At 48.1% G+C, this 14,439-nt stretch overlaps 1 protein-coding gene across 2 annotated transcripts in view; it reads left to right on the top strand.

The window, feature by feature from the left end:
• Positions 1-296: 296 nt before the first annotated feature.
• LOC145339728 (T-cell surface glycoprotein CD3 delta chain) overlaps positions 297-14,439 on the top strand; it is a 39,826-nt gene continuing 25,683 nt past the window's right edge. Inside the window, exons 1-6 of one of the 2 annotated variants that reach the window (XM_080184253.1) lie at positions 297-491; positions 5,893-5,913; positions 6,559-6,750; positions 7,583-7,714; positions 9,954-9,997; positions 14,091-14,418. In XM_080184253.1, the coding sequence (XP_080040379.1) occupies positions 440-491; positions 5,893-5,913; positions 6,559-6,750; positions 7,583-7,714; positions 9,954-9,997; positions 14,091-14,153 (504 nt within the window). In that variant the 5' untranslated portion in view covers positions 297-439 and the 3' untranslated portion in view covers positions 14,154-14,418. Of the gene's footprint in view, positions 492-5,892; positions 5,914-6,558; positions 6,751-7,582; positions 7,715-9,953; positions 9,998-14,090; positions 14,419-14,439 lie in introns of those variants that run through there. The other variant, XM_080184251.1, reaches the window with a different exon arrangement.

Here is a 14,439-nt window from a genome sequence, read left to right as displayed (position 1 = left end):
ATTAACTGAGTCAGTCCTGCCCTGATTCAATCTACCAAAATGCATCACCTCGCATTTATCGCGAACTGCCATCATTGTTAACAGTTTGAAGTCAATGTTGGAAGATGTTATTTTATATTTCAGTTCAGTTTCTTGTGGATTAAAGTTAGTTTCTGGGTATTAAAAATAGTTTTGCCTTTTCAGAGAGAGTGAGACTTGGTTACTGAGGTTCTGAGAGACATAATGACGTTTGGTGGAAAAAGTAGAATGGTGTAAACCACCTCTTTCCTGTTTAGTATCAGGAGGAAATGATCAGAGGCAGTTTCTAAACCCAGTGGAAATTTTTATTCAGTCTGTTTTCATCAAACTCCACTCGCCTTCCCTTTCTGAAGATTATTTCTTCATTTAAATAAGTAACATTTTTTATTTGTTTTATATTTCCTCACAAAGGATCCAAAAGATGAAACTTCATCTCTTCATAACGGTGATAAGTGTGACAATAATCTTCGGCGGTAAGTCAGGCATTTTACAGCAAACTTTTATATTTACAGAGAAAAAGTACCCAACATTTATCAAACTGCACCGTTTATTCTGTGTTGGTTTTAATAAATCAGCAGGAAGCTGAATTAAACTTTTTATTTTTAATTGTGGAGAGAATTTTCCAGCTGTCGGATTTGTGTCCAATTTATAAAAATATTTGAAGGTGAATTTTTCTCGGAAAGTTGGGATTGAAGTTTGGATCCGGGGGGAAATTAAAGATATTCCCAATCCTGACAGACTGATATTCCCTGGGGATTCTGGGGAACTTTCCCAATTCAGGGGGGACATTCCCGATTCCCCCCCCCCCGGGACGGGGACATTCCCGGTTCCCCCCCCCCCGGGACGGGGACATTCCCGGTTCCCCCCCCCCCGGGACGGGGACATTCCCGGTTCCCCCCCCCCCCCCCCCGGGACGGGGACATTCCCGGTCCCCCCCCCCCCGGGACGGGGACATTCCCGGTCCCCCCCCCCCCGGGACGGGGACATTCCCGATCCCCCCCCCCCCGGGACGGGGACATTCCCGGTTCCCCCCCCCCCGGGACGGGGACATTCCCGGTTCCCCCCCCCCGGGACGGGGACATTCCCGATCCCCCCCCCCCCGGGACGGGGACATTCCCGGTTCCCCCCCCCCCGGGACGGGGACATTCCCGATTCCGGGAATATTTAATTTTATTTTGAAGTTTCTGGAAACTTTCACGTGCACTAACCCTCTCGGCGCGCACCCGCCCCGCGCCGCCCCGCCGCGCGCGCTCCGGACCCGCCCCGTGCCCGCGGCCCCGCGCGCTCCTGAGGGCGGCCGCCCGCCGCGCGTGCGCACAAAGCACCCAATGTATCCAAAACCGAAACTGAGCCCCGCCTCTCCCCAAGCCCCTCCCCCAAACCCCACCCCCCTCCCCGACCCCCCACCCAGACCCCCCATCCTCCCTCACCCAAAACCCCCCCACCCCTCCACCAAACCCCCCCACCCCTCCCCCCACCCAAACCCCCCTCCCCTCACCCAAACCCCCCACCCCCCTGCCAAACCCCCCCACCCCTCTCCCTCCCCCAAACCCCCCACCCAAACCCCCCTCCCCTCACCCAAACCCCCCACCCCCCTGCCAAACCCCCCCACCCCTCTCCCTCCCCCAAACCCCCCACCCAAACCCCCCACCACTCCCCCACCCCTCCCCCCACCCAAACCCCCCACCACTCCCCCACCCCTCCCCTCACCCAAACCCCCCACCCCTCCCCAATCTCCCCACCCCTCCCCCTCCCCCCACCCCTTCCCCACCCCCCTCCCTATTAGCAACCCCTCCCCATCCTCACCCCCTCCCTCCCCTCCCCTTCCCCTACCTTCCCTTCACCCCCGCCCCCCCATTCCAGTTTGGCCATTTCAACATTTCCCGAATTGCTCATTAAACATTGATTTGGCTTCAACAGGAATCAGTGATCAGTTAGAATATTATTTTCATGACAAGGGCTTTCCCCCCCCCCACCCCCCCCCACACACACACACACTCACACAGATATTCTCTCACACACACACACAGATACAGATACAAATACACACATACACACACACACACACACACACATTCACACACACAGATACACGCACAGATACACACAGTCACACACACACATTCACACACAGCTCTAACAGTTTATGACAACTTACAAACTAAACACAAATTAAAACATCAGCACTATTATATAACACTGGGTACACGCAATACTGGGTACACGCAATACTGGGTACACGGCAACATCGGGTACACGGCAACACGGGGTACCTTATTATGGGAAAGGCTGAAATTTCACACTGGGAAAGCACAAGATCAGAAGGGTTTGGGCTCCTTTCAGGAGGAAATTCTTTTTGCCGCAGGATGTTCAGCACCAGCTAATCTCTGCTGTCAGTTTGGATTCCAACAAACTCAACACTTATTGGGGAAATGACAATAACAGTTTTGGAGTTTTGGGATGTTTTGAACTCTGAATATTTCCCCGTGTGGAAAGCAGAATTAGATTTTTCTAACGCAGAGTAAATTATTCAGAAAGAATGTAACCCGGTTAGTGGGATGTGACCCGGTTAGTGGGATGTGACCCGGTTAGTGGGATGTGACCCGGCTAGTGGGATGTGGCCAGGTTAGTGGGATGAATTTATGCAAAGGTGTCACTAAATTCTGGTTGTAAACTCTTGTTTTCCACAGCACGGTGTTGTTGATCTCAGTCAGTGAAGGCAGTGTTTTGGGGTTTGACACAGTTGGGGATTGAGCTGGTAATAAGCCATGGATTCTGGGAACACTGTGGACAGGCTGTCAGCAGCCAGTGAGAGTGAGGGTGGGGACCAGCAGCGTGGAGATTGGAGCGAAATTATTGAAAATATCGATGTGCCACCCTTCAGTGAAGCCAGTGGCCCCCAGCACCATCTGCCAGTGACAGCGAACCCCTTGGATTACTTCAGTTTACTCTGGCCAAACACCATCTACGACACCATTGCAGAAGAGACAAACCGCTACGCCACACAATGCCAGGAGAGAGCGGGAAAAAGGGATCCCAGCTGGATTCCCACTGATTCCCGTGAAATCAAAGCCTTTCTGGCCATCAACATAATGATGGGGATTAAACAGCTGCCTCGGATCTGTCTGTATTGGAGCCAGGATTCAGCCTTGCGCTGTCCATGGATTGCTTCCACCATTTCCAGAGATAGGTTCTGGAAACTGAATCAGTATCTGCATTTACGAGATAACCGAGGAGCTCCGGGGAGATCAGAGCCGAGTCATGACCCCATCTTTAAAGTCCGGAATCTGATAGAGGTTGTGCGCTGCCATTTTGGCCAATTCTACCGTCCGAAACGTGAGTTAAGTGTTGATGAAGGTATGGTAGCTTACAAAGGGAGACTCTACTTCAAACAGTATGCCCCAGCTAAACCCACCAAGTGGGGTTTGAAAGTTTGGATGTTGTGTGAAGCAGAGACTGGTTACTGCCTGAACTTTAGCATCTACACTGGACGGCAAAGAACTGCATCACGCAACAGCCTTGGCTATGATGTGGTGATGGATCTCTGCCAGCCTTACTTTCATCGCAATCACCATATATACTTTGATCGCTTTTTCACAAGTCCTGCCTTGATGGAACGCCTTGAATTCCATGGCACAAAATCCTGTTCAACAATACACCTTAACCGCAAAGGACTGCCTGCTGCAGCCAGGAAAATAATCCTAAAGAAACAAGGTGATGTTCAGTTCTTTCAGAAAGGCTCTCTATTATTAACCATTTGGAAAGATAAGAGACAAGTAGCCACACTCTCAACAAATCAAAATGCTAAGATGATTGCATGTTCTGGGACAGTTAAACCTCAACCTGTGATTGAATATAATAAGTACATGGGTGGTGTTGATCTTTCTGATCAGATGAGAAGCTATTACCCTGTGGGCCGGCCGTCTAAAAAGTGGTGGAGATGTGTTTTGTGGTATTTAATGAACATTACTATTGTGAATGCTTGGCTGATTTTCAAAAAGTCATCTCATGACCCTCCGCTCCCAAGTCGCTATGATCACCTGAACTTCAGAATATGTCTGGCCAAGATTCTCCGTGGAGATTATTCAACAGGAGTGGGCAGGAAAGGGAGAGTGTCTCTGTCATTGGAAAGCAGATATCCAATGACCTTCAGCAACCCCAGTGCACACAATATAGTCAAAATAGACGGCAGGAAGAAAGTGTGTCGTGAGTGCTCGAAACACAAACGCAAGACTGTGTCTGGGAGATCAGTGGAAACATCCTTTAAATGTGAATTCTGTGAAATTCCATTGTGTAGAATCCGATGCTTCACAAATTACCATCAATCTCTGCCTTGACATCACACATAGAGGCTAGAGAGTTGCCAACCCTCCAGGCGTGGCCTGGAGTTTCCAGAAATTTAGAATTATTCTCCTGGGTGTTGCTGGGAGGAAAATCAAAGCAAAATTCAGGATTTCCGCATTTCTCAATTCCTTTGACCAGTTTCAGCTGATACTTTCCATGCTTTGCTGGACATGGGAAAGGCTTTTTGATTGGGTGATGGAACTGTAGGAATATATCCACCCAGAGCTGTAACTGCAATAACCCTCCACTCATTTTCTCATCAGAAATATTCAACGTCTGTCACTGTTTCCAAACTTTATGCTAATTTCTTGTAGAAGTATTATAATTTCCAGCAGATATCCTGCGTAATTCCTGAGAACTAGTCTTTGGATCCTAGTTCTGGCATTCAGGTGCTAATAGGAAGCTTTTATTTCAGTTTGCCTGTTCTTTGGAACTCTTAGTCGATCAGGTCACCTGGGTGGTAACTACCACTAGTCTATAGATTGATAAATGCATGTAAATGCCTGGTTTCTGTGCAGTGAGACATGTCTGTAATAACAGACGTGTGGAGTCTATATTTGGTGTGATTTTCTTTAAGGAGATATAGGCAATACCTACAGCTGCTGTTATTCTGTTTGATGTGCTGTTTTGGATTTGGGGAAGGGATTATAATAAAGGCTGTTTGCTGGATTTTTAATTGGACTGGAGTGTAAATAATCCCCACTGAATGTCTTTAAGGTGAAGCTTTGTGTCTGAAACCACTGTGTCCATTTGTTCAATAATTTACACCCCAAAAAATCTCAATGACAAGTGACAATCTTTCAGAAGGAAATCTGTATGTCTGGCCTTGCTGCTCATAAAGAAACCTTTCAGTGGTTTTGCTGCCACGTTCAGACAATGATCAGTCTAGAACATTCTGTCAATGTTTCCAGGAAAGTATGGAATGAACCTGTATCAAGTTGAAAGTGTGTCACAAGCATTATTTAATAAAAAGTCTTTTAGGATGGAAGTGCGATTGGTTTATCATTCGCAGTTTCTACTCAGGCTGTCTAACACAAAGCTGGTTTCGTCCAAGTCCAGTTCACTGCTTTGCAAATCATCCCCCAATTTAATAGAAATTTAAAGTTTGTAAAAACATTCTCGCCACAACTGTTAAAATTGAAATTGGCTCCAAACCTGTTTTCTTGGATTAGAAAAGTCCAGGAAATGTGCAGCTCTGCAGTGGTAGCCAGAACTTTGGCCACTTTTCAGAGTATCTTCTCGGCAGAATCTGCTGCTGGGATATTGGGCTGTTCATAGATTCAATTTTATAATTGTTTAACTAGCCCTGCACTGAACAGATGGATGTTGGGCAGACAAGTCAAGATCTGTGGAGATGAAGACTTGGTTTCTAAAGGGATCCGGTATGAACTGTGATCACTCAGCATGTTGGAATCCTATCTGTGTGAAGATTACTGTATCTGCCACTGGAATCAGATTTCGTTTTTAAATTTAAGCTACTGAAATCTTTATTCTGAAAGTAACTGATATCTCGCTTTCTTTTTAATCCAGGGCTTTCTCAAGGGATGCTTGGTAAGCAGTTTTTTGATGTTGTTATCTTTTGGGACAAAAGTAACTTGAAATCAGAAATGTAAGGATTCGGAACTTTTGTTTTATCAGAATCTTCAGCCTTGAATGTTTCTGATATTGGTGCATTTTCTGTATCGGGGAGATGACTAACCTTCCTCACTCTCTCCTTCATCATTGGAAGTAGGTGCCAGAGGCTGAGATGGGCCCTGGACAGCAAGGACACGTTTCAGTTTAGCTTTGGCTCTTTGATATCACTGGCTAGGATGAGGTGTGCAGTGTCTTCCAAGTGTTAAATATTTCCTTCAATGTTGCATCTTAATCCTCAACAACTCCCAGAACTCATTGAAAGTAAAATGAAATGAAGGCACAGAGGATGCAATACAGTTTTTGCAGAAAAGATTTGGGGGATTCTAACAATTTTCCACATCTGTTCCACTCAGATGTGGATTGAAATCTCAGCTCCAGGAAAGCTTGTCTGAAGCTTTAACCGGGAGTAAATGTCAGTGAAATGGGACTGGTTCATTGGCCCCTCCTTTCATTCTTAACCTGTTTTCCTGTCAACATCTTTGACCTGAGATTTAGTGACCCCGGCAACTGGCTGTCTGTAAATGTCAGACAGTTATTCAGTGTCTGTACTTTGTTTGCCAGTGATCAAGCAGGAGGCAACTGGAATCATTCTGGAATGCCCAAGGACTCAACTCTGGGAAAAGGATGGAGTGATGTATGACAGACTGACGGATGATGGGAATATCAAACTAGCAAAGCTGAAAGACAGCGACACTGGAGAATATAGCTGTTCTGACCATCAGGAAAGATTCTCTGCTTTTGTGTTTATCAAACGTAAGTTATTTCCTGTTACTGTTTGAATGTGTTTTGTGTTGTTAGTCAGTGTGTCACCTCATAAAGCCACAGAGTCACAGAGGTTTACAACAGGGAAACAGGCCCTTCAGCCCAACTTGTCCAAGCTACCCTTTTTTTTAAAATCCCTAAGCTCATCCCAATTGCCCACATTTGGCCCATATCCCTCTATACCCATTGTACCCATGTAATTATTTAAATGCTTTTTAAAAGATAAAATTGTACCCGTCTCTACTACTGCCTCTGGCAGCTCGTTCCAGACACTCACCACCCTCTGTGTGAAAAAATTGCCCCTCTGGACACTTTTGTATCTCTCCCCTCTCACCTTAAACCTCTGCCCTCTAGTTTTAGACTCCCCTACCTTTGGGAAAAGATATTGACTATCTAGCTGATCTGTGCCCCTCGGTATTTTGTAGACCTCTGTATAGGCCTCCCTGCTGCTGTAACAGCTTCTTATTGGGACAATATTCTGATTAGTTTGGGAGCTGAGCAGATGGTGAGAATAGTGGGGGATCTATCTGAATCTGGTGTTGTACACCCCCCCACCTAGCACCCACCCCTCCGACCCCCCCCATGCATCACTTCCCACCCCTCCACCCACCTCCTCCTACCACCCCACCCCCTCCCACCCACATCCTCCCCATCTCCCCACCTACCTCTTCCACCCCCCCCCTCACTCCCCACCCACATTCTCCCCCAATCCCCCTCACCCCCCACACGCCCCAACCCACCCCACCCCCCCAGACAAAAATGAAATGATTGATAAATTTAAGAATTAAATATGACGGGTGTTTTAGCCTCTTCCTGATCTCAGTTTGCAGGAATTGTGTGGAGTTGGATCCCAGCACTATCTCTGGAATTGTGGTTGGAGATATCATTGCCACCATCTTCATTGCTTTGGCCATTTATTTTGTGACCTCTTCAAACAGGGACAAAGCTTCTCAAGGTGCGACACTGCTTTTATTTTTCTAATTTCCCTTATCCTCTCCTGATTGCCCCCCCCCATCATGGTGTACCCTCTGGCACAGTGCCCATGACAGAGGCAGGTTTGATTCCATTCTATTATGGTTCACTGCACAGTGACCTAGAAACATAACATCTCTTCTCAAAGCCAGACTCACTGAGGGAAATTGCAGTGTCCACTCCACCCTGGCTGGGAGCACCGGATTGCACTGGCAGGAAAACGGGATCTGGAAGTTCTCAGACTGAACTCAATGCTGCTACCTTTCCGATTAAAACGCTAGAGAGTAGAGTAGAACAAGAGGAGGCCATTCAAACCTTTGAATCTGGTACACTGTTCAGTTAGATTGGATCACATCTATCCCTGCATCCCTTTATCCAACTCAAGTCTCCCAATCTCCATTTCAAAAGCCTCGGCTCTCCGCCAGCACCCACAGTGTTTTGGGAAGAAGGTTCCGGAATTCTGCTCCACTGTGTGAGGGTGGGATCCCTGACTTCATCCTGAACAGTCCGACTCTCACTCGATACTCCTGCCCCTTGTTCTGCGCTCCCCACCCTCACCACAGGAATTAGTTTTTAATTTCTCTGTCTCTACGCTGGCAAACCTTTCAGCATTTTAAACATTTCAATTAGACCTCTGCAATCTCCAAACATAAGGAATGGAAGTTTAGCCTGTACGCTAAAAATCCCAGGGGAGATCCTGATGTCACATCCATTCCCCAAAGACAGAAAATCCTTCCTGAGCTATTCCTGGAATGAACACGGTTCCTCCAGATACGCAGTGTAATGTTAATCGTTTACACTGTGCTCTACTTTCAGAAAAATGTCTTTCAGACATTGGATTACATTTGCCTTTTAAGTTGCCATGACTGTGGGCAGTACGATGGTGGTCATGATGTGGAGATGTCGGTGTTGGACTGGGGTAAACACAGTAAGAAGCCTGACAACACCAGGTTAAAGTCCAACCAATTTATTTGATAGTAAACTCACAAGCTTTCAGGGTGTGTCCCTTCTTCAATCGAATGGAGAGTTCTGGCCTCAGACAGAGCATATAAAGTACAGACAGTTTACAGATTACTGATTAGAATGCGAATCTTTACACCTAACCTGCTGTTCAAGTCTTAAAGATGCCAACAATGTGAGTGGAAGGAGCATTAAGCACAGGTTAAAGAGATGTGTATTGTCTCCAGACAGCACAGTGAGTGAGGTTTTGCAAACCCAGGCAAGTCACAGGGGTTACAGATAGTGCGACATGAACCCAAGGTCCCTGCTGAGACCGTCCTCATGTGTGTGGAACTTGTCAACAATCACCAGGCAAGACTGTTCCCTTCCTGTTGGCGAACACTTCAGTGGTCACGGGCATTCAGCCTCTGACCTTCGGGTAAGCATTCTCCAAGGTGGCCTTCACGACACACGACAGCACAGAGTCACTGAGCAGAGACTGATCGCCAAGTTCCGCACACATGAGGACGGTCTCAACAGGGATCTTGGGTTCATGTTGCACTATCTGTAACCCCCATGACTTGCCTGGGTTTGCAAAACCTTACTCACTGTGCTGTCTGGAGACAATACACATCTCTTTAACCTGTGATCAGTGCTCCTTCCACACACATTGTCAGCCACTTCAGGACTTGAACAGCAGGTTAGGTGTAAAGATTCACATTCTAATCAGTAATCTGTAAACTGTCTGTGCTTTATACGCTCTGCCTGAGGCCAGAACTCTCCATTCACCTGATAAAGGGACAAACCCTGAAAGCTGGCAAGTTTACTATCAAATAAATCAGTTGGACTTTAACCTGGTGTTGTCAGACTTCTTACTGCAGTACGGTGGCACAGTGGTTAGCACTGCAGCCTCACAGCACCAGGGATCCTGGTTTGATTCCAGCCTCGGGTCAATGTCTGTGTGGAGATTGCACATTCTCCCTGTATCTGCATGGGTTTCCTCTGGGTGCTCCAGTTTCCTCCCACAGTCCAAAGATGTGTGGGTTAGGTGCACTCGCCATTCTAAATTGCCCCTCAGTGTCAGAGGGACTAGCAGGGTAAATACATGGAGTTCTGGGGATAGGGCCTGGGTGGGATTGTGGTCGGTGAAGGGCCAAATGGCCTCCTTCTGCACTGTAGGATTCTATGTTTCTGTGAGTAAGCATTGCAGACAGAGTCTGTGATATTTGATGATTGGTGGAGGTAATGCTTTTCTCAGATTATTGATCTCCTTTATTTTTTAGTTTCTGAGAAGCAGACCCTCATGGCCCAGGACGATCTGTATCAGGTAAGGACACTTGTCAGTAATTGCTTATTGTGTAAATTGAAGTTTTGGACAAAGTTGTTAATGTTCAGTAGTACACACACGGGAAAATAATTACGATGCAGGAACATCCCAACATTCTGCTTCCTAGACAGTTTGGGTTTTGTCTGGAATGCCAATTCCACCCCGGGACCGGATACGACACTCTGGTTCTACTTTGAGAAGCCGTTGAAGATCCAGGAGGTGGTATTTACCCAGGCTGTTTATGCCTCTATTGGATAGGTTGCTAGGAGAGTGGTTGGTGAAGGTATAGGTGAGTGTGGTACAAATGGGTGTGTGTGTGCCAAACTTTTCAGCCAGACCTCATGAGATCATAGCTGAGAAGACAAAATCTGTGTCCAAGACACCAGCATTGGTGATAGGGAGTTCACACAAACCTCCTGCTCGAACCTCAGAATTGTTTTCGTGCAGAAGGAGACCATTTGGCCCATCATGTCTGCACTAACTCTCCAAATGAGCATTATGGCTTAGTCTCATTCTCCTGCCTTTCCCTGGTATCCTGCACATTGTTTCTATTCAAATAATTATCTAATGGTTAGCACTGCTGCCTCACAGTGCCAGGGACCCGGGTTCCATTCCAGCCTCAGGGTCACTGTCTGTGTGGAGTTTACACATTCCCCCTGTGTCTGCGTGAGTTCCCTGTGTCTGCGTGTTCCAGTTTCTTTCCACACTCCAGAGATGTGCAAGTTAGGTGGATTGACCATGGTAAATTGTCCTTTAGTGTCAGGGGGATTAGCAGGGTAAATATGTGGGGTCACGGGGATAGGACCAGGAAGGGATTGTGGCCGGTACAGACTTGATGGGCCGAATGGTCTCCTTCTGCAATGTAGGGATTCTATGATTCTATGAATGTCTCAACTGAACCTGCGTCTACCTCACCTCCAGGCAATGCATTCCAGACCTGAACCACTCACTGGGTGAAAAACTTTTTCTCACATTTGCCTCTTTTGAAAATGATTTTAAATGTGTGCCCCCTCACTCTCGATCCTTTTCCGAGTGGGAACCGTTTCTCCCTCATGATTTTGAACATCTCTGTCAAATCTCCTTTTAACATTCTTCTCTGCAAAGAGAACAATCCCAACCTCTCCAATCTATCCTCACCACTGAAGTTTCTCATCCCTGAGACCATTCCTGTAAACCACTTCTGCACTTTCTCCAATGTGTTCACACCCTTCCGAATGTGTGGTGCCCAGGACTCTGCACAATATTCCAGCTCAGGAGAAATGTGAGGTGATTCATTTTGATAGGAAGATCATGGAGACAACATAAAATAAGGAGTACAATTCTAACTGAGGTGCAGGAGCAGAGGGACCAGTTGATAAATGATGATATTACCAAATGAATCACATTCCAGCTGAGGTCTAATCAGTGTCTTTTATAAATTCAACATAACCTCCTTGCTCTTGTACTCTGCTGCCTCACAGCGCCAGGGAGCCGGGTTTGATTCCTGGCTTGAGTCACTGTCCGTGCGGAGTTTGCAAGTTCGCCCTGTGTCTGCATGGGTTTTCTCCGGGTGCTCCGTTTTCCTCTCATAGTCTGAAAGGCGCGCTGGTTAGGTGGATTGGCCATGCGAAATTCCCCCTCAGTGTACCTGAACAGGTGCCAGAGTGTGACGACTAAGGAAATTTCACAGTAACTTCATTGCAGTGTTAATGTAAGCCTTACTTGTGACACCAATAAATAAAAATAATAATAAAGCCCAGAGGAGTATGTGCTTTATTAACTGCTCTCTCCACCTGTTCTGCAAGCTTTAATGATCTACGTACAGAAACACCCAGGTTCCTCTGCTCCTGTCTCTCCATGTTCTTCCCACCAGCCAATCAACTAATCAGCACCCTTCCTCTCCATGTTCTTCCCATCAGAATGAATCACCTCACACTTCTCCACATTGAACTCCATCTGCCACCTATCTGCCCACTCCACCAACCTATGTTTGATGTTCTATTCTACTCTCTTCACAATTTACAATGCTTTCAAGCTTTGTATCATCCTCAAATTTCAAAACTGTCCCCTGAACATCAAAATCTAGATCGTTAATATATATAATCAGGAAAAGCAAAGCCCCAATACTTATCCTTGAGGATCACCAGCAAATCTTTCTCCAGTCTGAAAATATCCATTGACCATTGCTCTCTACTTCCTATCATTTAGCAAATTTTATATCTGTGTTGCTACTATCCCTTTTATTCCATGTGCTATAATTTTTTTCACAAGTCTGTTGTATGGCACTGTATTAAATGCCTTCTGAAAGTCCATGTACACTATGTCAACAGCATTATCCTCATTGACTCTTTCTGTTACCTTCTCAAAAAACTCCAGTAAGTAAGTTGAACATGATTTCTCCTTTAGAAATCCATACTGGCTCTTCCCAATCAACCCACATTTCTAGTGACTACTAATTCTATCCCGAATACTTGTTTCGAGAAGCTTGCCCAGCACTGATGATAAACTGACTCATCTGTAATTGCCAGGGCTATCGTTATAACCTTTTTGAACAAGGGGGCAGCATTTGCAATTATCCAATCCTCCGGCGAATGCTGGAATTCAAAATGTTGTAGGAAACAAACACACGGGGCTCAACTGTCCTGTTTCACCCGTGTGGGAATCGTAGGGGGGGGAGGGGTGGACCACGCGAAGGTCCATTGACCTTGGGCAGAATGTTACGGTTTCGGGGGAAGCGTGGCTGGAATCCCGCCCACAATAACCCTCCATTGATATGTAACCAACCTCAGGCAACATCCAATCGGATACAGCTTTAGGAAGTGCTGTGCCCAATGAACCAATCACTGACCAGTCTGATGGATAGTGTCATCTGATTGGCTTTCCCCAAGTGACAGACCAGGAACAATATCCCCAGTGGGATGAGAGGGAACGTTCCGATTGCTCTGAAATTCGGGAGTATTTCATTCCAGAGGTTTCACAGTTCTTGGGATCCAATGTTACAGGAAAGGATCTCCTGATCCTGCCCCATGGAGTCACACGGCACAGAGAGGCCCTACAGCCCATCGAGTCTGCACCAACAATAACTACCTCTAAAGGCACACTAATCCCATTTTCCTGCACCTTCCCATATTCTTGAATATTGGGATATTTCCAGTCAGTGAGTTGAATTGGAATGGAGCTGAGTGAGCAAAATCCCAAGGAAACGCCACATCTGCCTCCTGTGATTGGTGAGACACAGAGGTTGGGTCTTCTCGCACAGATCCATACCCTGGGGAGCCGCACCCTGGGGAGCCGCACCCTGGGGAGCCGCACCCTGGGGAGCCGCACCCTGGGGAGCCGCACCCTGGGGAGCTGCACCCTGGGGAGCCGCACCCTGGGGAGCCGCACCCTGGGGAGCCGCACCCTGGGGAGCCATACCCTGGGGAGCCGCACCCTGGGGAGCCGCACCCTGGGGAGCCATACCCTGGGGAGCCGCACCCTGGGGAGCCATACCCTGGGGAGCCGCACCCTGGGGAGCCATACCCTGGGGAGCCGCACCCTGGGGAGCCATACCCTGGGGAGCCGCACCCTGGGGAGCCGCACCCTGGGGAGCCATACCCTGGGGAGCCGCACCCTGGGGAGCCATACCCTGGGGAGCCGCACCCTGGGGAGCCATACCCTGGGGAGCCGCACCCTGGGGAGCCGCACCCTGGGGAGCCGCACCCTGGGGAGCCATACCCTGGGGAGCCGCACCCTGGGGAGCCATACCCTGGGGAGCCGCACCCTGGGGAGCCGCACCCTGGGGAGCCATACCCTGGGGAGCCGCACCCTGGGGAGCCATACCCTGGGGAGCCGCACCCTGGGGAGCCGCACCCTGGGGAGCCGCACCCTGGGGAGCCGCACCCTGGGGAGCTGCACCCTGGGGAGCCGCACCCTGGGATCTGGCACCCTGGGGAGCCGCACCCTGGGGAGCCGCACCCTGGGGAGCTGCACCCTGGGGAGCCGCACCCTGGGTCAATGTGAAGGAAAATGCTTTTAAACTTGTAGTTCTAAGTAATGTGAGCCTGACTGCTGATTGGAGGAAGTGAATTATCTTCGAATTGTGAATTGTAAAACTGTGGTTTTGTGTTTTCAGCCTCTTGGCAGTCGACGGGGAAGCTGTGAATACAGCCGGCTGTCTCCCCGCCTGAAGATATAAAACTCCCAGGGTGGGGAGTGAGGCTGCAGGAACAGTGAAACAGTATTGGAGACCTCCTCAGCCACTCTGTCTGTCTGTCTGTCTGTCTGTCTGTCTCCTTTGGCTGTTGAGGTCAGTTTAAATAACTCGGTCTCCTCAGAGACAGCCTGGTCTGTCAGGCTGTGGGTTCAGCTCTCAGCCTGAAAGTTAATGACTGTTTTGTGGATTCTTTAGATGAAAATGTCACTCAGCAACTGTCAGCTGTGCAGTTAGAGAAATAATAAAATGGGAGATACATGCGGGGGCG

Source organism: Carcharhinus amblyrhynchos, unplaced genomic scaffold (assembly GCF_965287045.1).
Source record: "Carcharhinus amblyrhynchos unplaced genomic scaffold, sCarAmb.v2.hapA scaffold_637, whole genome shotgun sequence".
Lineage (NCBI taxonomy): Eukaryota > Metazoa > Chordata > Chondrichthyes > Carcharhiniformes > Carcharhinidae > Carcharhinus > Carcharhinus amblyrhynchos.
Note: the sequence above shows the minus strand (reverse complement) of the source record. Positions and strands in the feature narration are given on the sequence as shown.